General features: G+C 28.6%; 3 protein-coding genes across 5 annotated transcripts in view; all 3 read left to right on the forward strand.

The window, feature by feature from the left end:
* Positions 1-965: 965 nt before the first annotated feature.
* On the forward strand, positions 966-6,187 carry LOC111030596. 3 transcript variants are annotated; one of them, XM_022310166.1, is made up of 8 exons: positions 966-1,280; positions 1,448-1,594; positions 1,958-2,138; positions 2,589-3,136; positions 3,510-3,594; positions 4,356-4,426; positions 4,507-4,656; positions 5,014-6,187. In XM_022310166.1, exons 4-6 carry the CDS (start codon positions 2,622-2,624, stop codon positions 4,371-4,373), a joined length of 618 nt encoding a protein of 205 aa, XP_022165858.1. In that variant the 5' UTR covers positions 966-1,280; positions 1,448-1,594; positions 1,958-2,138; positions 2,589-2,621; the 3' UTR covers positions 4,374-4,426; positions 4,507-4,656; positions 5,014-6,187. The 3 variants fall into 3 exon arrangements, with proteins under 3 accessions (XP_022165858.1, XP_022165856.1, XP_022165857.1); XM_022310164.1 differs by lacking the exon at positions 5,014-6,187 and having other exon boundaries at positions 4,507-4,990; XM_022310165.1 differs by lacking the exon at positions 5,014-6,187 and having other exon boundaries at positions 966-1,594; positions 4,507-4,990.
* A 1,338-nt stretch (positions 6,188-7,525) lies between these two features.
* On the forward strand, positions 7,526-15,141 carry LOC111030595 (kinetochore protein NDC80 homolog). Its single transcript, XM_022310163.1, has 15 exons — positions 7,526-7,702; positions 8,116-8,229; positions 8,328-8,603; positions 8,679-8,793; positions 9,571-9,793; positions 10,397-10,560; positions 10,802-10,913; positions 10,979-11,091; positions 11,598-11,730; positions 12,168-12,373; positions 13,041-13,262; positions 13,349-13,453; positions 14,395-14,510; positions 14,595-14,697; positions 14,927-15,141. Exons 2-15 carry the CDS (start codon positions 8,132-8,134, stop codon positions 14,987-14,989), a joined length of 2,049 nt encoding a protein of 682 aa, XP_022165855.1. The 5' UTR covers positions 7,526-7,702; positions 8,116-8,131; the 3' UTR covers positions 14,990-15,141.
* A 5,560-nt stretch (positions 15,142-20,701) lies between these two features.
* Positions 20,702-26,599, forward strand: part of LOC111030602 (thyrostimulin alpha-2 subunit) — a 53,127-nt gene continuing 47,229 nt past the window's right edge. Inside the window, exon 1 of the mRNA XM_022310173.1 lies at positions 20,702-20,835. The gene's annotated coding sequence lies outside the window, so the exon portion shown is untranslated. The remainder of the gene's footprint in view (positions 20,836-26,599) is intronic.

Below are 26,599 nucleotides of genomic sequence, written 5' to 3' on the forward strand. Positions count from 1 at the left end.
TGGTAATACCAATATAAAATATCCTAATCTAACATACCGTCTCCGTTCAGAATCGTTTTTCGTATACAATAATATGATTTGATAGCATTGAATTCAAATTTAATACCATCCGTTACAGCGACCTCTTAGGCACCTAATGTACAGCAGAGCGACATCCACAAACTCGCTTTTTTTCTATTCCTAGAAATGGCGAGCCCAAATCCTCTCTTTCTTCTCCCGTGATGTACTCTGCAACAATTAATAATTTGTTCATTATTTGACATAGGTCATATTTATTTATTGCATAGTAGCAAACACAACAGATATCTGTTACATCACAATTATTTATTTTTCGAAACTTAGGTAAATACATGTTTGCACAAATCATTAGTGTTGAAATTACAATCCAACTATAGGTTAAATCAGCGGTGTTTAAACTCAGAATAATAATAATTAACAAACCTATAGATATCTAAGATTAAGTTTTATTATTGCACGAATGTTGTATAATATAGTCAATAGATAATAGTAATTTTATTTTACTATGTAATAGATTAGATTGAAATTTGAAATTGGAACACCCTAATGAGCTGATAAACGCAGAACGGCACGGACACAAGCACGGTCTTAGAAGTTAGAAGATAATAATATACATCTTCTACTTAGATCATATGTATATGATCTAAGATCTTCTAAGACCGTGGACTCAAGCCTAAATCAGTAAATCATGATAAATTAAATAGATTTTTCAATTGTCAGTAATACACAGGTTTTGACATGTTTATACTTTGCGTCTTTGCTTCGTCAAGCGAGCGTCCGTATTCCGTAACGGCGTAACAAGATCTTTATTATCTATGTGTGTATTATACATCCGTGGTGTTATATTATCATTTTGTCCACGGTGTTGATAATATTATCTACAAGGTTGTTCAACATCCCAGACAACCTGTACGATGCAATCGCCAATCGGTCCATTTTCAAATTTTCAAAACATAATTCTATACTAAAAAAATATTAAATTGTAGAATAGCATATAACCGTCAATTTTAAAATGTAACGCTTGAAAACGTAAAGCTAATAACCTGTGTAGTTGATGGCTTGATGCTCAACCAAAAAAGAAAAAAATTTTATCTACATCGTGATTTTACCATAGACTCTATAATATAAATTATAGAGTCTATGGGTTAACGTGATATTTACAGATCTGCCCCCGATAACAGTTATAGCTGATAAGAAGAATGAAGTAGTCAGAAGCACGGGTTTAGACAACGGTTTGAAGTCTGTAGGAACTACGGAGCCAGGTTTGTGTATTTGAACAGAGCAGAACTTATGTAAACAGTATAATATTATTTTAATAATCTGTTCATTGTGAGAACTTGAACTTAAAAATAATACCAATGTTGGCGATAAGTTTCTTGACATACCTTCTTATTTGAAACAACTAATAGTTAATTTATGTTTGTGATAGATGCATTGTTTTTTATATCATGATACTACGAAAACCTACAAATTTTATCCAAATCAATTATCTGGTATAATATTTTGTACTTAATATTATTTTGGTTGTGATCATACAAGTTAAGTTCAAAGTAAAAATACACATTCACTATATATGGTAAGTGATGTACTAAATAAAATTAAACTCAACGCAGATATTATTTTTTGCATTGTAGAATTTACTATAAAAGTTTTTGTATGATATATTTCAGTATTTTATGTATTAAGAATTTAGTGTTGACCATGTACAAAAAGTATGATGCTGTCGTAAATATTTAGTGCTAAACAGTATAATTTTAAATTAAATTAAAAGGTCTCAATTAAAAACATAGTAAACGTGTCTCTTATTATTTATCTAATTACAATCCCTCAATTACATATGCATAAAAATCACAGAAAAACTTTTTATATTATTATATTATGTTCATTTTATGTACCTAATTAATTTTTTATTTCTTAATTTATATTAAATTTGTTTCAGATGTTGTGATGTGATTGGTTATCGCACATCAGGTTTGTGATAGTTTTGAAGGAATAATTTGCACTTTGGTGTTGTAACCAATCTGAAATGTTAAACACAATATTAAATACAAAAACATAGTGAATGACATAAATGAAGAACTTATTGGCTGATAGTGTAATTCTTCGAACTAATTCATCAGGTACGTAATTGGTAGATATTAGTATAGCATATTAGAATTAGAAATTGAGCGGGGTGTTCGGTAGACCAAAGAGAGACTTAAAATTAATTTATAATAGATTTGAAGAATTAATCATACCAGGCAGCAGATTTAATCCTGTTTTGCACTGATTTAAATTTTTTGTTGTAGTTTAAAGATTTGAAGTTGGACTTAGTAGATTTTGTGTATGAAACCAATTATTGTTAAATGCTCAATTTCTTTTCACTGTATTTTTACTTTTTTATACTATTTGGTAGGCCACCTTAAGATATAAATATTTTGACTTCATTGTTAATTCCTGGTTCACAACTCATCTTATTAATCAATTTTACTTTTGAATCCATTTAGTATTTCCTGCAATAAATTATTGGCAACTAATTTATAATTATTTATATTTATGTTTTTATTTAATAATTTTTCAAATTTGTTTAGTGTTTCAGTTATAGGTTAAATAACTACACAAATATGGATAGTCAAAATCAGCATTTGGTTGACCATAATTATAATTTTGAAGGAGTCAAGTTTCCATACCAAATAGTAGACCATGATTATGCCTTACCAGTCATTAATATAGATGATGATGAAGGTGTAGAAGATTTTCCTGATGAAGAAGATTTTCCTGATGAACAAGTCAATTTTGAAGAACCAACAGTATACCGAATTCTCCCCGGCGTTCAACGCAACACAAAAATATATGTTGATAATGCTGGTTATAAATATTATAAAAAAAAGTTTCTAATCAGTACAATTACATTAATATGTGAGCGACAGAGAAATCCAAGCCGCCCGATGTGTTATGGTACAGCAACAGTCAGTCGAGACGAGACAGATAATCGAATTACAATTATGACTCCTCATAATCATGAGCCTTTAGTAATTGACATGAATGTATCATTATTGAGAGATGCTCTCGGTGAAAGATGTCTTGATCCGGTTAGAACACAGTCTGTTCGGAGTATTTATAACAGTGAAATAACTAAGTAAATTGATTTTTATTTGATAATTTATATTTTGTATAGTTAGTAGGTGGTTATTAGGTTAACATTTTTTTTCTAAGTCATGATAAATTATGAATTTTTTAATTTTTTGTTTAAGTTTGGTTTGGTTTTTTAAAAGTAGATTTGACTTGAATTTAAACAAAACACCGAAGATAGGTTTGATTTGTTGAACTTTAAACAGTTTGACCCACCTCTACTTCTAATTGTTGTATTATTGCATTTAGCTAAGAGTATTTTATTTTAAACATTTTAATTCATTCAAGAATAATTTTATTGTTTTTTTTTAATTGAAAACTTTTCTTATGACACTGTCCGATACTATTAAATATCTTTTTATTTGTTATAATTTTGGTAGGCATCAAGATGCGGCTAAAAAGTACACATTTAAACAAACACAAGCAAGAGTAAAAAGAATGAGAAGATTACGACTACGGCGATTAGTAAGTTATATATTAATACGCATGTTACTGTGAAAGACAATAATTAGGAATGGGCGTTATTCAATGTTAAAGCTAGGGGGATCTCAGTCTCCCTAGAATTTTACCCTAGTTGCAGTTATGATGTCTTTGGATTGAAAATGTTGTCAACACCCACAATTATGTTAGAAAATGCTAAAAAACACATTTTGTACTAGAATTTTTTAGTTTTACCAGGAATGTAACCATTTCATTCGTAATTCTTTTTTTATTAAAAGACAATTGCTTTATTTCCTTCATTTATCTAATAGTATCTATCACCTTTTGTCATATTTACTATGGTTCATAATCTCAACATACTAACTGACAACCTTTGTATTGTTGAAATAATTTCCTTAGTATCATGCTGAATTGAGGGGGAATAGAGTTCCTCTTCTATTTCTTATTTAGCATGTTTTTATGTGTACTCTTAATTATATCCTAATCAATAAGACATTTAAATATTTCGGTACTCTCATTGTTTTTACACATTTACATCTCCCTTCTATTTTTTCCTAACCACTGTTTGATATAAAATAATTATGAGACTAGTTTAAATAATTATTACTTAAAATATTTATACTATGTTGTGTTTTTAATAGTTATTGTACCATCGCATGTGCCATTCTTATTGTTCAATATCACTAGAAGAGTAACTTTGGCATGAAAAATAATATGTTGTATAGTTGTTATGTAATTGTTTTTGTGTTGTAATTTAAAATTGTATTGTATGTATTTTTTTACAGGAATGCCAGGAATGCTGATTATTGTTAATAATTAGTTAGTAGAATTTCAACAGCTTATAAATGATCTCTCGGTAATTTCTTGGTTTTTTTTTTAACGTTATTTGTTTCAATTCTGATTGAGTAATATTATATCCAACTTTTATTTTATTAGATTAAAGATGGTACATGCAGATACGAACACGAATACTACCAGGTTGATTAGGGAATGTGTACCAACAGACTAATGGATGCAGTGATTTGTTAAAATTTCTGAGGAGAACTGGTCATCATAATGATGATCTTGTTCACCAAGTCCCCTCGAGTATGTTGTTTTATATGAATTACATATTAAATATTAATAGTTGCTATTAACTTCTTTAAAACAATTTATACTTGAATCTAATTTATCAATAAGATGGTGTGATTTTTTTCCACTACTTAATTTAATTGTAAATGTATTCTCATAAATTAAATTAATTTTGTTACCTAATCATTGTTTATTGGTCTATTATTGTTCAGTGTTATAATAAATTAACACAATGATTTACATTTTTTACCCAAGTCTTATACTCAGCATTGAATTTGATTATTTCCTAAATTCTAATTGTTGTCGTTTATTGAAATCAAACATGAAAAATTACAATTACATTCATACAATAATTGTCATACCTTCTTAAAGCTTCACACAGACTGCAGCTGTAAGAGTCCAGACAATTTACTGCCATTGTGGCGGCACCGCCAACATAGAAGAATTTTACCGCCATTACAGCAGTGAGTGGGGACCTTTAAACAGCTGCTTGTGTTGAAGGTGTTGAGTTCTTAAATTAGATATTGAATAATATAAAATATAACATTATGTAAATTACGATGATAGCCAACATAACTCATTCTACTGCAGAAATAACAAATTAATTTGATTAATTATTAAAAAATATTTATATTTAATATGTACTTAACACCATCTACCACTGAGAAAGAGTACTAATAACACACTACTTTGTATTAGAAAATCTAGGTGTTTATTGATTTTAATTTTAGTATTTTATAATTTAATTACTCATAAAAAACCTAGTAATGTCCAATTTCCTACAGAGATGAACAAATTGTTGGTATTCCTTTAGATTATTGGTTTAGCAAATATTAACATCTAATATTATTTATACTGCCATATAAGATACAAAGATATGTAATATGTAAAGTAGTATTTTCTATCCACGATTTGCCCATACAGCCCTTACCTCTTAAGTATTGCACCAACTGTTTTAGAATAAAAACTACTATGTTTCAAAGACAAATTTTCCTAGGCCAAATCCAGGTGAAGTGTCAAATAAATGACTGGTTGCAAACATTTACTGTATTCTAATTCAGGGGTCGGCAACCTTTTTTATGTCAAGGGTCAAAAAATAAATATACATTTTTCACGGCCCACAATTTGAATATACTTATTCTTTATCACTTATTCTCAACAAAAACGTACAGTCATATGCTCATATCAAATTTGGTGTATTTAAGTTCATAATTATTAGTATTAGGTTAGGTATATTAATTCTACATAGTGTCTAATATGGTAACAATGTTTTAATCCACTGTTTCCAGTCCACAGTATATAGGTAGTTTGTGGTTTTTATTTATTTTTTTTTTACTCCCGGCCTACGTACAATATTGGTATATGAGTTGCATACTTGCGTGCAAAGCTCGAGGGCCGCGCGTTGCCGACCACTGTTCTAATGGGGGAAACCCCCTCTAGATTTAAAGATTTTGTTTCATTTTCATTAATTAGTGTGCTCAACTATTTTTTTTTACTAATTCAAATGAACGTAAAACCACGATGTAAACCAAAGAGTTTTTTTATAAGCAAATGCAATGCATTTATAATATTTATAAACATTTTTAACGTATAATTTACGAAATTAAAACAAAAAAACAATTCTTATGTACAGACGTACAGTAAAATTTTAACGGATTTCAATATTTCATTACTCAATACTTCATATTAGGTTTTATCAAATATCCCACTCAATATAGACTGAAGTAGAGAAGTCATAAATAAAGGAAGTTATTATAGAATATCAAGCTGGATTCATTGGCAGCATGTAAATCTATGCTTGAGTTAGGACGTGCACCGAGTCCATTTTTCCTACCGCTAAATTAGGTAGGTATAATCAGGGCTCACTTACTGCTTAGTGCTTACTAATAGAAATGGGTCCCATGTATATTATACCATACATACATGGCATTACATGCATAAATACCATATATAAGCACCTAATACCTATAACAAGCAAAGTTATCTACTTAATTCTTACAGCAAGATGAAACTAGTAAGTAGTAACTACCAATTTTTTGAAACACTGTTCACCCGTGATAACAGTTAACTATGAGTGAACTTATGTGCATGTAAATAACTAAAACAAGTTCTATATAAAAAAAAAATAATAGAATGCAATAAAATACGTTCGTATAATAACATTCCGGTTCACTAATCAATTGTGATAATATTATTATGATGTTTCCACCTGATTGATTTATCTTTTTGAAATAAAGAAAAATATGTATCGTTATTCCTGAGAATTGTATTTACGTTCTATACTCTATACTCTATAGGGTTTGTCCTGTGTCGATACAAACTATTTTTTTTCAAATGAGAACTTATTAGTAATGGTTATTTATAAATTGTTATACATTTATACTAGGTATATTGACTGTGTACTAATTTCTAAGTCCTCATAATATTATCGCATTTAAGTGTAATATAATCGCAAGTATTATTTTAGGGACGAAATAAATAAATAAAAATATTATCGACCATAATTATTATTAATCCAAGCAATTTATAAATAACTTCATAATTTACTCTAAATAGAAACTGTCGGTGTATACGGTATACCCGAACGCAGCTTTGTCTAGTTCTTATCATAATATAAGGATTCTAAAGAAAAAATATTTGTTTTTTGACGAATACGCATTACTTTAATACGATTGAGCAAGTACACCAATAAAATATAAATGCAATATGCATTACCAGCATGACAAATTTAATTTGTCATGAATACCATTAACTATAGGTTAAGTTGTCCTTTATCTATGCACCGGTATCAATACACCTTGCCGCGCATATTATTTATTTCTTCCATGATATTTTTGATATTAACCGTTTATTTTCTGGTGATAATAATAATGTGATACAAATTATTAACCGTTTTTTGTTTTTGTATTGTGACTTGTGAGTTGTGACATTCTGTATTTCTACTGTTTATACTTACTTTTCTATGGTGTCTTGAGTACTGGACGTTCTGCTTCTGGTTACTTGTTATATCTTTCGGTTATTTTATATTGTGGAATATGAAAATATCAGTCTATACAAATTAGTAAGTACAAAGTATAAATTACTGTTAGATTTTTAAATTACAGAGTTTGGAGTTACAGACGTAGGTAACTCATATCAGTAAAAAATTCAAATGTACTATAACTTCATTTTCGATATTTATTGCGTATTTACTATTTGTGTTTATTTTAATTTTGTTCGAAAGGTAGTACAATTCATGTGTTCATAAATTATGAACCTATCTTGGAATGACTAAAGTTGTATTTTATAGTTTATAATCCCATAATTATGGAAATTGCATTATTTATAAACGATTTAAAGCATTATTACTGTCGTCATAATATACTTAATATGTTGTTATTTATAAAATACCTATTGAAAATGTAATATAATATGTTATAACTGTTACTATAATTTATAAAAATGGCATTAATTGTTTGTTTGTATTACTGTTAGATTAAAACACAAAATAATGAAGAAGGCATCTTTTGGAAGACGTTCGTCAGCAGCTGGGCGAAACACTTTTGGTACATTTGGACGGCAGAATTCATTTGATGGCAATGATATAAAGTATTTATTGATTCCATTAACATAACTATTTTACAATGCATTATTGTGAAGCAAGTTAGCAATGGAATTTTTAAAGCAACTAATTTATTTAAAAATAGATTGAGTCGTCGAGAAAGTCGTGGTATGGAAAAAAAATCTTTACTTTTGAAACCTGGATTCTCAGCAAAAAAAAGATCTGCATCATCAGACAATTTATCTGCACATGATCCAAAACAGTGGTCATCAACAGTGAAGAAACCAGCCAACCAACAGAGAAATACTTTAGTTCGTGCAACTACATCCATGAATATTACTGGTATTAATTTAGTTGCCTCTACACCATGTGTTACGCCTGGACTAAATCCAAATTTACCTGGAATAAATTCTAGTTACAAGTAACTATATTATTCACTAATTTTTAAATTCAAATTAATAAATATATCATATAATACAAATTAATATTTTTGTAGAAATCGAAGGTTAAGCTCTGAATCACGTTATAGTAACTATGGTGGTGTGCTTAAGAATAGAAAAGAAGTGCGACCGTTGACTGAAAAAGACTTTCAACAAACAGCTATACATAAAGTACTAATTAGTTAATTACTAATTTAATATTTCTTTTTATTCTGTCCCACGAGATAACTACTTATTTGCATATTTTGATTATGTGCTGAACTTTGGGTTTTGAATGTGCCAAAATCTAACTTTAAATAAGTGTAAAATAAAGTCCTAAGAAGACTTCACCCAAATTTATTGTCTTTGTCTTACAAGTGCTGAAATGTGTAACATAGCAAATGTATGCTAAGCAGTTCATATTTATTTTAATAGTAGAATTGTGACTATATATTGACCTATTATCAAATATAAAGGTAAGAATATTTTATGTGCTATGTTTTTTTTTTTGATATTTTAATTTTGAAGGGAGTTATAAGCATTTTTAAATTTGTTATATTTTACACACTTATTTATTGCTTGGAAAAACACCACAGACAATCTTGTTACCTTGTAATTTGATAATATTGATACTTAAATCACTTTATTATTTGATACTGATTAAGCTAAACATAAACTGCTAATTGTACATTAGCTATGTCACACATTTTTACGACAGAGACAGCAAATGCGAGTGAGACCTCTTCATAAGGATGATCAATTTTTCTCATGACACTAGGTATAGCTCATTTTATTATTACTTTTTTTATATTTTTGGACTTATTTCTTATTATTTATTTACAATGTATTATCTTTATGTAACATACTTATGTATGTTATATTTGTTAACTTCTGTAATTTTTATAGTATAATATGTAATATAATTAAAATAAGCTTTATTTGATACTATTTAAGTATTTTTGTTTTTAGATTCAAAACTATTTTTTGACTGCTCCTAATGCAAGTCACATTCTGAACAATGGTAGCATGAAGCCAATGACAACTACTATGTTTACTGATATGTGCGAGTATTTATTACATAAGCTAGACCGAAATCAAGTATTAAATAAAAGCAAATACATGGAAGAATTACCCAAAATAATGAAAAAGTACTATTATAAAGGAAAAGTGGATAAATCTTGGCTTATTACTGGTAATATTTAATACTTAATATTTGTTGTTCATTTATATTAAAATTTAAAATAATTTAACTATAAGTCAGATAGTTACACCATTTTTTTGCTTGCGGTGTCTACGGTGTTGCTGGAACTTCTTGAGAATTACTTTGACACCCTCATTACTATACATTTCCATTAAATAAATAACAGATCTTAGCTTTTAATTAATAACTACTTATTCAGATAAGAGCTGTATGTAGTTTAACTAAAGCAGGAATAGTGGCGGCTTATAGTAATGTAATGAATTAATTATTTAATAATTTAATTATTCAATTACTCAATGTCATCTAATTTTCAAAGGAAAAAAAAAATTTGTGTACATTTTTTAAATTAAAACAAGCATATTTGATTATGTTCAGATTATGTTCAGTGTTTGAGTAAATTTATGTTAGTAAAATATAAATTTAGTGCAGTAAATAGTTATAATAGGAACTTGATTAATTATGTCTATGTTTTTTAAGTATAAAGTATAAACCATAATTTTATCATCATTGGTATATCACTAATTTCTATTTATTGAATCTTTAAATATGGATACATTTAAATGATTTATTTTCCTTTTATTAATGTCTGTGTAGTAAATGCTAGCCATTCCTTTCCACAAGTTGTTGGTTTACTTCTTTGGTTAGTAGAATTATGTGAAACTCAAAATCGATTCAATGTAATGGATACATTGTATCCAACAATTCTTGATCCAGACGAGTCTGAAGATGAAGATTATGAACAAACAGTGGAATTTAAGGTATATGTTACAATCTTATTTTAAGTTTTAAAAGTAAACTTAAATAATATTTGAAATCATCTAAAAATGTAATATGTGTAGTCATGCAACTTAAATTGTTTTTTATTAATGTAGTATTTATTTTATTGATTATAGACTTTTATAATTCTAGTTTATATAAAACATTTATTGTTCATTTGATATATTATAAAAATACATTTTTAATAATTTTATATTTAATAATTATAAATTTTGTTTATAGATGTACTTGCCGTTTTTATTAAATTCATATCAAGTTGAGAGTAGAGGATCTAATAAACCAACAGATCAAGAATTCCTGAAGAAACAGGAAGAGCTCTTGCTGGACAATTATAGTGTGTTAATGTTATTCTATCTTATGTTGTAATTGTTATACTATATTCTTTCTTATTTTATTTAGAAAAAACACTTGGTATTGATGAAGAAGCATTGATTAATCTAGAGGCAGAAGTTAATAGTCATAAAGAAGAGCTAGATTCACTAAATGACCTTACTGAAGAACAAAAATTGGAGGTATATAGTTAAATAAATATTATTAATTGTTAATAATAATAATAATAATTTAATCACCTAAAATAGTAATTGTATTTAAAAATTAAAATGACAAAAAGTAGCTTACATTGAGATTATAAATTATAACTTACTAACGTTTAAATATATTTATTAACCTTCTACAATGTGTTATTTCTTTTTTATCTGTATTAACTTTCTAACTTCCTTAATATAATATCATAACATTTTTTGAGTATACCTATTGTACTAAAAAAACTGAAATTGAATGATACACGACAGGTCAAACAATTTTAACTCAGCAAATTTTTTTTACGCATGACTTGCAATATGGAAACTGTACACATGGTAATAGGTCAATTACTTCACTATTTGATATTATTAAATTATTATTGGCCTATTAATTTTTAATGGAAGATATTGATGCAAGCTGTCATTTGTGAAATTATGTTTATTTTTTTTTAAATATCAAAAGAATATGTAACAATTAAAATTTGTTTGTTTTTTAGGAAATGAAAGCTATGAAAGTTGCATTACAAAAAGATATGGTGAACTCAAAAAAATATATCAAAGATTTACAAACATGTCATGGAGAAGTACAGGAATATATTTCAAAGAAAAAAGATGAACTTGTTTTTCAAGGTATTAAATTCAATCCTATTATCTTATATATTTATTATACAGAGTATAATGGCAACACATTTTTTTTTAAAATATACCTATTATAATTTTAAACATAATTGTTGTAATTTATAATGTTGAATTTGCTTAAGATGGCTGGAGCGTTGACATGTTTTAAAGAGTAATATTTAGGCATTTCATGTAGCAATTTTATACGAGTTGTGTTACTGTGTGAGAAGTAAATGAATGTTGATGTATGTAATTCGTAAAATTGTGTTCTGACCAAACTAGATAGAAATTGGTGGTAGCCTAAGTTTACTATTATATGAGTTAGAGTGTTGTATTCTTTTCTATGTTGATCATGAAAAATTTATATTTGTATTATAGTTGATGTCAAATACTAAACCCTGTTAATTCATCTTTGTTATACTTATATTATTATTTGAAATATTGTTTAGAAAAAGATATTGAAAACTTACAAAGGGAATTGAATGCAGTCAAAAATTGTATTAATGGTCAACAGATTACTCAAGATGATAAAAAAAATATCGAAGAAGATATAATTAATCTGAAACAAGACATACACTATGAAACAAATTGTTTAGAAGAATACTCAAATATAGTGTACTCTGAAGATTTAAATGTTGTTGATGTTAGATTAAAAGTTAGTATTGTTAATAAACTTCTTTAGGGGGACGAGGTGACCGAGTGGTCTGACTCTTCCGCTGCGACGCAGCCGGTCGCGGTTCGATCCTCGGCCACCGGGCGGCATTTTTCTCCGGACAAGTCGCGGTGACCGGAGAGCAAGTGCTGCCATCCCCCACCCCCGGGGCATGGCAGAAACCTACGGGTGCCCCATTCGAAATTCTGCCAAAACAAACACACACGTGTTCCCCCTACCGTTCCAAAAACCTACAGTACCTACTAATAGCTAATGGCCACAGTTGCCGGGCTCAGGATCAATTAAAAAAAAAAAAAAACTTCTTTAGTAAACCTTTCCCAAAAAGTATTACCTATTTGATAAGTTGTATTTAATTGAACTTTCAACCATAGTAAAGAAGCTATTCATTGGCATTTTATTGTGTAATAATAATTGTTGCTTACAAATATTTTATTTTGCTCAGAATCTATGATTAAACACAATTTATTTTGTTTACTTTTAAATAGTTATTTTCATGAACATATTACATTATATTTATGTTTCATCAATGTTTGTATTTTCTTTTAATTTGTTTGTATTTCATCATTTATTTGAATTTCGGTCTCGTAACATTATTAATTTAATTACTGTAATTACCTTGATTATAAACTTTTAACTTTTTATTATTTAGCTGGACAAATTATTCGTACAGTACAATAAACTGTGTGCAGAAAATATTGTTGTAGTACCTGAACTTGAAAACGCAATAGCGGATAAGAATGTGCTTGCTTTACACATAAGAGAATCTTTGAAAGAAATTGATGAATTACTGAAAAGTTTAAAAAACAAAAATGTTGAAAAATTGAAAGAAGTTGAACACAAAATGGCTTCTATACGAATAGAACTAGATTCAGTAAGTAATAAAATTAATTAAAATAAGTTTACGGCTAACAAATTTTTATGTGTACGGTGTACCTATGAAATATATTGCGATTTTAGGCAGAGCTGGAGTTTAACAGATTGAAGAAAATAGCAGAAAAATTAGATCCTGAACGTGATGCTGATAAAAAACGTTTGTTAGAAATCACTAATCGTCAGTTTGAGGTAAATATTATTTTAATATTTTTAAGTGGTTATTAGGTATGTTTCATTGTCAGGAAGGCAAAAATTAAATTAATCAATCCTGTAAATCTTTCTAGTCTCCAGATAATTAGCTCAATTGAAAGTTAGAAATTTTTAGTATTGTCTTTTTTTCCTATGACATCCAACCCTGATCCTGAAGAAATTAAGGAAACAGTAGAATACAATTGTCAAACAAACATAACATTTTTGAGAAACTAAATCCAAGCTTAACTTAGTCACTCCATACTCCTATTTAATAGATATATTAATTTATGTATGCAATTATACATGCATAGAATAAAATACTCTTGAAGGAAAATAATGTAGATGGTATCTATAAGGCATCACTTTCAACCAGTGACTATGAATAACTCAATTTAATTGGTCCAATCATATTTGAACTATTCAACCTCGTCAATAGTCAAAACTGTGTATAAACTGAACAATTGAAACAGTTTTAAGTTTATTTGATTGTTTGAATAACTATTTGGTTATGTTTAAAAATAGTCTTATTATTTGATTGTAGTATAATATCGGAAGTATCCATAATGAGTACCCACTACATCAGAGGTAAAAATGGCCCTTGATAATTTATCAACCTTTAAAATTTAAAAATAAATTACTAAAAATGTAACGTTTGTAAAATTTAATATAAATAAATATTTCCCATTTCATTTATATTATTTTTAACAATCCGGTTTTTTGTTAAGATGTGCCTACAATAAAATAAATTATTAAAGAAAAAGAAAAAGTTAAAATCTTGGCCTGCCCAGAATTTTTTTTTTGATGGCCCTCAATAAAAAAAGATAGTTCACCACCGCACTGCCTTAACTCCAATACTACAATTAGAACTATATATTTTATTTTTTAATTTTAATTTTTAATTTATTACATTATGTATTCAATGATTACTATTACTTTAGGAAAAACAAGAGCATGAAAATAGGTTATACGAGATTCAAGCTGAAATGAAAAGTATTAATCTCGATAATACTGAGGTTAAAATCAAAACTGAGGAAAAAAACAATTTATGTCAGCAGTAAGTATAGTTGTTTGATTGTTTAAAATTCTTACCTACTCGTTTAAGATAATATTATTCAACTTATTTTGTATTTTTTTTCAGAATTTGTGAAATGGAGGAGGAAAAAAAGTACATCTTTACAAAAGCCTCTGACTCTTTGAAAAAACATGCTCAACTCATTGAGGAAACAAAAGAGTTTGTTAAGGTATATTATGATATTTACTATTTTTTAATAATTCAGGTGGTTTCAATTAGCTTATTTTCAATGAATTGTAATTTTTTTTCTATTGTCTTATCATTTTTACTATATAAATTAAAATAATAATTCAGATGATAAGCAAGTAATCATTTTTTTAAAGAATGGAACCACCTTTTATTATATTTTTGTAATATATATTAATGTTGTGCTATTTTATTTTATGATAAATTTACAGATACATAATGACCAGCTATTACAAAATATGCAGTCTATTAAAAGTAACTATATCCAAAATTAAAATAAATAATATATATAATACATATGTAAATTCATATAGGTTGAATGAACAGGTATACTTATTTAAGAGTTTATTTTTATATTTTTTAATTGTACTTAACACGTAATATTTTAATGTTTTGAATTGCAATAAATGATTTAATAACGAGTTTATTATTTGAATATTTAAAACACAATTGTTGGTTTAACAAGTTAAATAGAATTTAAAAGGTTGATCACTTGTCATTTCTTCATTTTGTGCTGTATATTGGACAGTGGTAATTTTTTTTACTTATCATGAGTTTTGAACTTTGAAAAGCAACATTACAGGTAAATGTGTCTTATACATGCTCATGTTAGCAATTATTGCATATTGGTCAATTAATAATTGACCAACAATTAGAGTTAATTAGAGTTCTGAAGAAAAAATAATAAAACCAATTGAAATATGTCCCCAATTAAATTATTGTTATATTTTGTTTAATGCATAAAAAAATTTACCACTTATGGGGAGTAGAGCTGTATGCATTTGCATATTTTTTGTTCTTTTTTCTTATATAAGTAACTTTATAGTTACCTACATTAATACATTTGAAGAAGCATCGTTAGGTATTCAAATTTGTTATAATTAATGTTGTGGTTATAGTCATTACCAAAAATTACTATTTAATTATATTACTCCTCTCGATTAACAGTCGTTCATTAGAACATCACAAAGAACAGAAGTAATACTCTTTAATTAACTAATTTGATAGATATTTTTCATAATAATTCCATTACTATGATTATACAGTTTGGTAGGATAAAAATCCACAAGATCAAGTAGAAAAATACTGATGATCAATGACATTGTAGATAGCGGGTACCTACCTCAAATTGATTAGCACAGTAGCAGTAGGTACACAAGGATGGCATATTGAGTGATCAAGTTCAGCTGTATTGTTGTCAACTTGTTGGCTGTAAGTGTAACTAGGAGGCGATTATTTGTTATGAGTTTTACTGATTGTTTCTAGGTAGGTACTAGTGTACTACAGTGGGTATTATACTACTACTATATCTACGTCTATCATACTACTAATACTGTAGTGCGACACTACTACTGCTAAACTAAGTTTATTATGCTGCAACAAAATTTCTAACTTCTTAAACCAATATTGATGAAAATTATCTAATTACAATAATAAAAGTAATATTTTATCAGTTTTTGTCGTATTCAATATGGACATATGGTTGTAACAAGCGTGTTTCAGATGCAGTGCTCTTTGTTACAATATTTAGTTCAGCCGTGTATGAAATAATATAAAGGCCTTAAGGATTATATTATTGAAATTTACATGGGATTCGTATGCAGATAGTCTAGGAGATCTCTAGAAGAAAATGGCATTTTTTGTGTTTTCACGAAAAGTCAATAACGAGAAGGACAGTGTTTCTTACTTTTGCTTAGTCTTGTATAATATGTGAACTGCGTATAAATGAATTTTAAATAAATTGGCGGTTATACTATACAGATTCAATACAAACTAAAAATCATGAATATGATATTATTTAATGTTCGTTTAGTTTTACTTCATAATATATGTTTGGACGCTTGATAATGTACTTACGACGACAAAAGAAATGTATATAAAAGAATAGCTCACGTGCTCACGACTACGTAGCTGAAGTATCATGTTATCGTTATATGTAAATTCAAGTATAAGTGAGGCGATGGAAAACAATGACGCTTAATTGCGCTTATACTTGTAACAATATAAGATTGCAATGTAATGTTCCATTATACACCTCGGTAAGTTTATATGTGGGTACCTTTAGACTTCAGTGTAAAATATATATTATGTATTAAAAAATAAATTCACTAAAACCCAATTCGAAAAATAGACGGCTGAAACGTTAAAAAAGAAAAAATATAATCGAAGAATCATATTATGGTTGTTGCGTATACAGCGCTATAGATACGACAGGCTGTACCTGTAGGTGCGTGTATATATTATATGTACCTACGACTATAGTTCCGCGTTTCCTGTTTTTCTTCTCGTGCGGAAATTGGTGTCCCTCGGATCCCGTCGTCGCCCATATAATATAAATCAGGCAATATACATCATGACGTGCGACGCGTAGGAGGTAAGTACTTAACTATTTATTATGATATTATAAACGCCATTCGTCCGCCCACCGATCGCCCCAAATAGTCGATTTCGCACAGCACACGTGACGGAATTTTATTTATTATTTATATACGCGATCTCTTGTACCGCGACCATTGGTGCCGGAAATCGTGCGTTTTCATGGTCGTTTCCTGTCGTTACGTATAATAATAATAATAATAATAGTATTGTACGTCGTCATTATTTGCCAATACAGTGTGATAATAATATTAGGTATTATGGTAGGTATACCGAATTTCGAGTCGCTCTCTATTTGCAGCACCATATCACATCGCGCGGATCGACTTTAAAAGCCCCACAATAATTGTGTGAGACTTAAATTGCAAAGACGGGCTTTTGCGAAACAATGTGCCATTTAATCGTATAATAATTATTATGACAATAATATTCGCGCTGCGAATGCAATATAATAATACGTCCATCTGCCATCTGCGCACGCTTCCGTTGGATTTTCCCCTTAGGATTCCGCCAAACTGTTATATTATTCTATTTATACATTATCCTGTATCTGCATCACATTACTGCTGCTACCTACTATACAATATTATATTATAATGTACATTGTTATCGTCGTTCATTTAATATTATTATTGTTATTATTATAACGGTGTATAAGTGTATAATATCAGTACCTATGTCACGTACCTTCGCGTAACACAATATAAGGCTCTCCCGTCTAGGTTGTCTGTTTCGACATGCTTAGGACATTTTTGATTAAAACCACCTGTGATACGCATATTGGCATATATTTAAACATTTAATAATAGAATTATCTATAAAAAAATATCCAATAACTAATATTATTAAATAGATTGATAGTTTTCCTAAATAATAATTGGTTCAAGCTGGTTGTAGTGTTGAAATAATATGACTTTTTTCCGACTGTTCAAAATAACGGCCCTTGCCCTTATATATTTTAATGCGTATATTATCATTTTCTCGGTATATTCTTTATTTTTATTGTTAAATAAAGCCTTGTGTCTTGTACCTTTCGGTAGAACACTTTGAGGCTTACCCTTTTGTTTCGACAGTACCTAATATAGATTTTACGCTATCGAAAGAATTTTTCAGTTTGACAATAAATAATAATAGTTCTTTAACATTAAATAATCGACATACGCAAGAGCCTAGCGCGTAACTCAAATGTTAGTCCGCAGAAATTAATGATTAGGTTATGATATGACTATCCATATCACGCGATGTCGAAAAATGTGCACATTCCGCGCAACAGTGTGACATGTAGCTAAATAGCCTATCCAGAACGCCGTGTCGCCTTTACTTTTTATCGAAACGCATTAAAAAAAGTAAACAATCCATAACACGGAAGACGATAAAATGGAGGGCAAGGAGGAAGGAGAGTTAAATGTTCGAAATTACAATGTATAAATTATTGAAAGCACAAGAACACCAATTTGAATAAAGGAGCACATCATTTGTTAGGTTCATATTATTAATATACAGCCAGTGTCTCCATACGGAGGCTAAAGCTTCATTATTTTTTCATAATAAATTCATACTACGACTATATGTCCATGCAATTTATTATAGTTTCAAAATAATGAAAAAGTCATATGGGTTTAGTTGGCGTTCTAATATTGTGGCATTTTAGATAATACACATATATAGTAAAAGACATTATTATTAACTTTTACAAAAATGTTTGTTTTATTTAAATATTGTTTTTTGTATAAAGATATGTGTTCATGTTTATCTCATGATTAGGTATAAATTATATTTTTTCAAAGAAGTTATATTTTAACATCGCCTTAATCATCGCATTATTGTCATTATGTTTTTTTTTCAATTTTAACAATAAGTTTTAAGTAAGTGAAGCTGATTATTATATTTATACGCGGTCAACTTGTAAATGGGACAAGTTAGCTCTATTATTTTTTTTTGGAAATTATAGATTACTAATTAAGATAATAGTATTAAATCATTATGTAACTTACTAAATGTTTGTGAACTTTTTGACAAATTTTGATAGTTTAAATATAAAATTTAAGCTAACTCTTCTCTCTCTAACATAAAATGTAGAGCATGATAGGTCAGTAGACTCACAAGCACCTAAGTAATAATAATATTATAAACTTGTGTTATCATCATCACGTGAAAACGTATTATAAAGTGCGTAGTAACTAGTAAGTAATATTTTATTATTTTTAATAGATTAAGCTTCAGGTACTGGACCACTGTTTTGCATTTGTTAATTTTTTTTTACAATAGATTACCATACATTAGATTAAAATAAACAAAAATACTGCAGAAAATTATGTTTACAAATTTCGTATACCAAATTAAAAAAATTGTTTATGAAATATTTAAATACTTCATCTGATCTCAGTGCCTGGTATCGTATAGTGATTATAGAATATTATTTTTACTTCTGTAATTTCGAATATATTATAATAGTATAGTGTTAGTTTGGTCGACCAAACTAGGAAGTTAGACGGATTTAATATTTATAGGATTTTGAATTTGTAATAAAACTACATGGTTTTTATTGTTTTGTTGTTATGAGTTATGACTATCAGTATTATTGTGTCTGGTTTTTTCTGATGTAGGAAATTTGATTCCTATACATCCAGTATATTATGTATGTATAACAAGTCTCAATGATTAAGATAATAGTAGATAAGTAAATACAAATCAAACTATGGCCAGGCTAGTTTTAATACAATTTAAATTTTTTTGACAAATATTATACAACTTATATGCATTTATTTAGTGATGTGCTACTATCTATAATTTGTGAATTTTCCAGAAATATTTAAATAAATATTCAACAATTTTTTTGTAATCAAATTCGAATTTACAATTTATAAAATGTCGAGATTTTTCATTAGAATTTCTTTAGTCACTTCTTCATATTTAGGGCTAGAACTCATGTATATTTGTATGTTTTTTAGAAGCGTGCTTTTACAGATTTGGTTAGCAATGGCCACAAATCGGCAATGAAATTGCCTCTTTATATAACTTTTTTTTTATTCAGATTTACGATCCATCGAGGGTCTTTACTGCCAAAACTACTTCCTCTATTTTATCTCTATCATAATATGCTATATCTTGCCAAACTGTAGTTCACTGATATGAATGCCTTCTCCTCCACTTAACGATAGTGTAGAAAATATTGGTAAATTCAATGCGTATATTTTACTATATTTTTATCGCATACCTACCCAACTTGTAGAAAATGAAATGAATATTTTACTAATTCCATAGGTACTCCTAGCCCCGATCATATAATTATTATTTTATTTATAAGTATTAAAACTAATAATAGAGATAATAATATGCAATTGCACGTATGTCAGATCTGAGCCCCAGTGGCTTAGCATAACTATAACAGACACGCTATATATATAATATATACCTGTTACGGACACAGTAATATTATGCATGTTTGGCAATCGAATTATTTCTCGCGACAATACTGTTATGGTAAGAGCGCCAGAGTGATCGTCTCGCCAGGCGGCGCGGAAAAAAACCACCGACCGACGACCGGAGGGGCGGCGCGGGTGGCGCGAAGACCGTCCGCACGCCGCGTTCGCCACGGGGTCGTTCAGTGCCGTGTTCAGCGCGGGGGGAACGAACGCCAGTCAGTGTGTCGCTGGTACAGTCGTCGTCGTCGTCGTCAACAAGCACGTGCCACTCGCTCATTAATCCAAATCGTCGGTCGGCAAGTGGTCGCCGGACGCGAGAGGTGAGTGATATTTACATAATATGCTATGCGCTATGATACATATTATTATAAAATATTAAGTCACAACATCATAAATGGACATTATACTATACATTTTAATTGATATGTGGTATATTATGCACAAGATACAGGCTTGGAATTTCGTATCAAAAATACTCGGTTCTTAGCCACCTGTTGCGGTGTTTCGTGACAATACGGTTTAGATTACCAGAGTGGTTATTATATACAACTATAAGACAATAATATTAAATTCAATAGCATAATATGTATAGTATATTAATATTATATAATTGTCATTGTGAGTAATTTTTCACCACTGTTATCGTTGTTGTTGTTGTTGTTGTCGTTATGATAATATATAGTTGTATCGTTGTATGTGCATTGTACGTGTTACCCATATATATTATTATAGCTTTCGTCTACACATATCGTACTAATATAATGACACGATAAGGGTATGGTGTTGGCGGCCGATCGGACCATACACCATTATGTTATAACATGACCGGATGAAGTCGTTTTTCATTTTTACACATTAGATATTATTTTTAAATAATATCGTGAAAAATAAATTAAACTATTCGTACATGACGATGATACCACTAAACGAAAATAATATTTGAATCGTATAATTTAATACGCCCGTCATTTCAGTGCGCTCATACTACCTACGCAACACTCTGTAAGTTTTTGTCCATTGGTCGGTGGGCGGAGCGGAGCGCTGTGGGTGACGCACGTTTGAGGGGGGTCGCCGCCACCCTGTGCTTATGCGCCCTGTTACCTATATGTACTATTATTATTAACACACGAGACCTCGAACATTATTTATCAATTAAATGAGTTCCGCCTCGATTAGTAAAACGTACGTTGGTTGTCTGACGTGTTAAACAACTATAGATATACCTTGTACATATTGATAATATCACGGGGAATCGCATAGAATTTTAATCGCAGAGGGTAGGACCTGTTATCTTGGCTGATTAAAAAACTACAACCGATTGGAACCGATTTTGGAGGCTTATATTACAGCATACTATATTACTTTTTTTTTTATTAAATCAGAAATATTTGGATAAAATAAAATATGAAAGAGTACAAACATAAATGATTCATTTATATCTCCTGCAAGCGTTACTTGTGATAGAGAGTTGTACATGTAAACAATATAGTTACTATACCCTTAATATGCATATACATCATGATTTGTTTGAACAAAACCTTACCTAAATCTGACTTTTTATTTAATCTAATACTCTATAGCCATTTCTGTTGTCCGTGATGATTACTGGTGGCTATAGAATGCTTTTATGTTGCCCTGCGAAGGATGGAAAATATTATTTGCAGCTCAAAACTGGAAAAGAGTTTGGGTAAATCGAAATTATCAACAGAGTAAATCCATCATCAGATTCAGATGGTGGCATTTATACTAATATATATGTATATATATAATATATAGATACCAATCCACGAACAATAAATAAATACATTTTCAACACCAAAGAGGGTTAATATTATTAGAATACATTTGTATAATTTTGTTCATAACGTAGGACGTTTTTGATTAAAACCACTTGTGATATTATCCTCATATTGGCATAAATGTAAAAATTTAATAGTAGAATTTTCTATGAAAAAGAATAACTACCCAATTATTAATATTATTATATACATTGATCATTTTCCTAAATAATAAAATTGGTTCAAGCTGGTTGTAATTTTTAAATAAAACAATTTTTTTTTTGACTGTTCCAAATAACAATAATAGGTGTATTATTATTTTCTCAGATTATTCTTTATTTTTATTATTAAATTAAGCCTCGCTGACGAACAATTATGGTATCTATCATACGCGTGGTTGGACACGGACACGTCTTATTATTCGTTTACGAATGGTTTTAACAGTTTAACGGTTTATGTTGGGCTTTAATTAACGGACCGAAACGATAGACTTGTGACCCAGCGATAACAAAACCTTTTTATGGACAGATCTATTTTTTCCTCTACCAGTTTGTGTGGCCGTTGTCACCCTATATTACTTACTATAGTATACACATTTCAGCTATTATATAAGCTTGAGTTTCTTGGTTGGATTATTTAAGATGCATTTGTCTGTTGAGAACAATAACTGATTTAACAATTCATGGTCCAAGTACAATTTAAAATGTTGTGCCCCTGAATTGTTCAATAAACTTGTATTGTTCGAAACATAGTAATACAACAACTAAAAACACTATATATTTTTAGGCTTCATAACGAAATATTTTTATAATATTATATGTACTTATTTTAAAGTAATCTTTTTTCAAAAAACAATCTGTATTTTTGATTTTAATAATACTTATATTATCAAAGATAAAACTAAATGTTTTCAAGTCAAATTTTATCAAAGTGTCCAAAAAATTTTCTCACTGTTCTTAAAACCTGTCAATAACAAAGTCAAAACTCAGATTTGCTTTATTATCATTTGTAATTGATGATATTTTTATAGCTTTCACATTTTGTTGGCCCACTCATCAACGTAGTTTATTTTTTTTATTCTTTTCAACGATGAAATTGATTTTTCACTAGAGCAGTTTGTGTCAAGCATTGCAAGAAAAATTTGTATACACGTTTTCACATTTTAAAACGCATTTGACATTTGCATATCTTTATTTAATTTAAGTTTGGCTGTAAATTTGAGTAGTTGTTTAATATGTCATTTTTTATCAATCAAACATACCTCAGTTTCAACAGTCAGATTTGTATTACCAATCATTTTCAGCAGTATGAGTATCACGGAATCCAGCAGATTTTTATTTTTTTTTTAGTGATTTCATTTAGGTTAGTGAAATTTTCAGCAACTTCTGTTTTGCCTTTATAGAAAAAAAATCAAAATATTACTAAAATATGAACTTTTAACTTTTCAATCTTACATCCATTTACCAAAATGATTTATTTTATTATTATTTTCTGATTGAATATGCAAATGCGCTAAGTCTCGACCTCTAGTCATCACTTTTGTAATAATTTGTATAAAATTATTGTTAAAAGTTTATAATTACCTGGCAATTTTGCGCTTGTAGATGAGTTAGTTATAACTATAATTTTTCATATTACCACCTAGTTTTTCTTCAATTTATTTAAAAAAAAATTTTTTCATCGAAATTGTTATTAAACCGACAAATAGATGTTAATATAATATGACCCTTGATACCTACATCAGTGCTCCACTCAAAACAATAATGTATTGGTATGTATAATATTATGTTACCTATAGTAAATGTTTGGTTATCATTATTTCTCGGGGAAAATGCCTTATAATTATTATAACTTACCAACAAAGCCAATTTAAAATCCAAATTCACCTAATCAAATGAGTTGTAATCAATGGTTATCGACGTTATCGTAGTTAGTAGACACCGTTGTATTTATACCGTATGACTACGATTTGACGGATAGAATATAGGCTTTTACCTTACCTTAATACGATGATGTATAATATAACAAAATATGAATTTAATGCTTATTATAACATTTTTATGTCGTTTTCGTTAATCAGCCAAAATTTTGTTTCCCCCAAATTATGGTAAACAACTAATTTTGTTTGCCTGTTGTTGGTGGGCCATTCTTTCGATTGGGACCAGTACTATATCTTATGGTTTATCATGTCCTTGCATAAATATGGTAGTACATGGTAATCACCTGAATAATCATATTATCAAAAACTGAAAGATATTGGTTCAGTTATAAGTTATAATAAAATATGCATGCATTTATGCACTTAAAAATGATCATATATGCTCTTAAAATATGCTCTTAAAATTTTTTAATTTTCGAAAAAAACATTAAAATATTACAATCTTATATAGTTATATATTATTAATTATTATTTTGATCATATATGCTAAATAAAATATGCTCTTAAAATTTTTCAATTTTTGAAAAAATATTAAAATATTACAAACTTATATTATAGTTATATACTTATATATTATTAATTATTATTTTGATTGCTTCTTATTTAAACTTGCCTGTAACAGAAAAAAAACAAACATTTCAAATATAAATGCATATTTAATATTTTTATAAATCTTACCCAAATGAATTGCATTGTGTCACTAAAATTTTTCTTATATTTTCAAAAGTGAATGAGCGGCGATTGTTCGCCAATAAATTTTTGTATCTCGAAAACGAACGCTCGACATCAACAGAAGTAACTGGGGCGAATTTATAGTACTTTAAGTCGTTTACATTTAAGTCTTCAAGATTTTCCAAAGAATTGTCTATGCCTTCTAAAATATTTGAAATTTGTTCAATAATTTCTTATCCTTTATTTTTTGATAGTACATTTTCTAATTTTTTGTAAATAGCTTTTCCTTTTTCTCCTTGCGGACTTTGCAGTTTTTCTTTAACAATTTTGACGATGGAAATAGACTCAGAAAGCATCATGTTTTGTTTTTCCAAACGTGTAATATAAGTTGAAAGAAAACTATAGTTTGAAGAAATAAATGCTAAGTTTGCTTTCAAATTTGGGTTGTTAAAAATATCTTTAGCTTTCTTGATGCTGCTTGCGTCATTTTCATCTAACTTGTTTATTATATTTTTTATGACTTCATAATTTTCACAATAATAATTAGCTGCATCCAACCATGTTCCCCAACGAGTTAAAATGGGCTGTGGTGGCATTGGGATGTCAGGAGCTTCATTTTTAAATATACGAGATCGAGTTGGTGCTTTCAAAAAGACTTTTTTTACACTAGATATAAGTTGGTCAACTATGTTAAAATATGAACGTACTTCTTCGGCCACACGATGAAATCCATGTACTATACATGTAACATGAATCATCTTTGAGTAAAGTGCTTGAATTGCTTTTCCCGATTTCACCATATACGGCGCAGCGTCCGACAAAAATAACAAAACGTTATCATGATGTACGCCTTGTGGCCATAATAAATTCATAGATTTATCAAAAAGTTTAAAAATAGTTTGATGGTTTGCCTTTTCTAATTCTTCTGTATTTAACAAAAAAATCTCACCTGGTCCGTCAGTACGTAAAACTCCTATAATAACATTGGCTACGAAGCGGCCTTCGACGTCGGTCGTCTCGTCAATAGATACCCATATTTTGTTATTTGATACGCGATTTCGTATTTTTTTAATAAAATATGTGAAATATGCACTTAAAATATAAATATAACAAAATATGCTCTTATAGGGAAAAAACAGCTGAATATGCAAAATATGCAAAATAAAAATGATTGCTTTAAACTCCTAGTACAATGAAACAAATTTCTATATCACTTGGCTATGTTTAGAATGATTATTCACAAATATGCAAACTCCTATAAGTCCCTAGCCCTAGTTATAACATATTCGACTCGCAGGTGTAACATAAAAGATGAAAATTCAAAAATATTACAGTACAGTTCTACTAAAAAAAATATAGTATTTTTAAGTGTAACAAAAATGTATACGTTATTACTGTTATTTAATTTAATTGACGTTTTTGGCGTCAATTTTTGTTTTATTTATAAACTAACAATTCAATTTAAAGACATTTTAATATGAACCCTAATAAACCTAATACGAATAATATTTTGATGCTGTGAAATATTGTTAAATAATGTTTATTCTTAACTGTTATTTATATTATTCTGTTATCTTCAATAATTTTTTATATATTTACCGAATAATAAATTTACCAATGCAAATTGTTAAAATGGAAATTTGTATAGCCTTAAGAGTTAAGTATTTTCTCTTTAGTATAGTTAATTACAAGACT

This window comes from Myzus persicae, unplaced genomic scaffold (assembly GCF_001856785.1).
Source record: "Myzus persicae strain clone G006 unplaced genomic scaffold, MPER_G0061.0, whole genome shotgun sequence".
NCBI lineage: Eukaryota > Metazoa > Arthropoda > Insecta > Hemiptera > Aphididae > Myzus > Myzus persicae.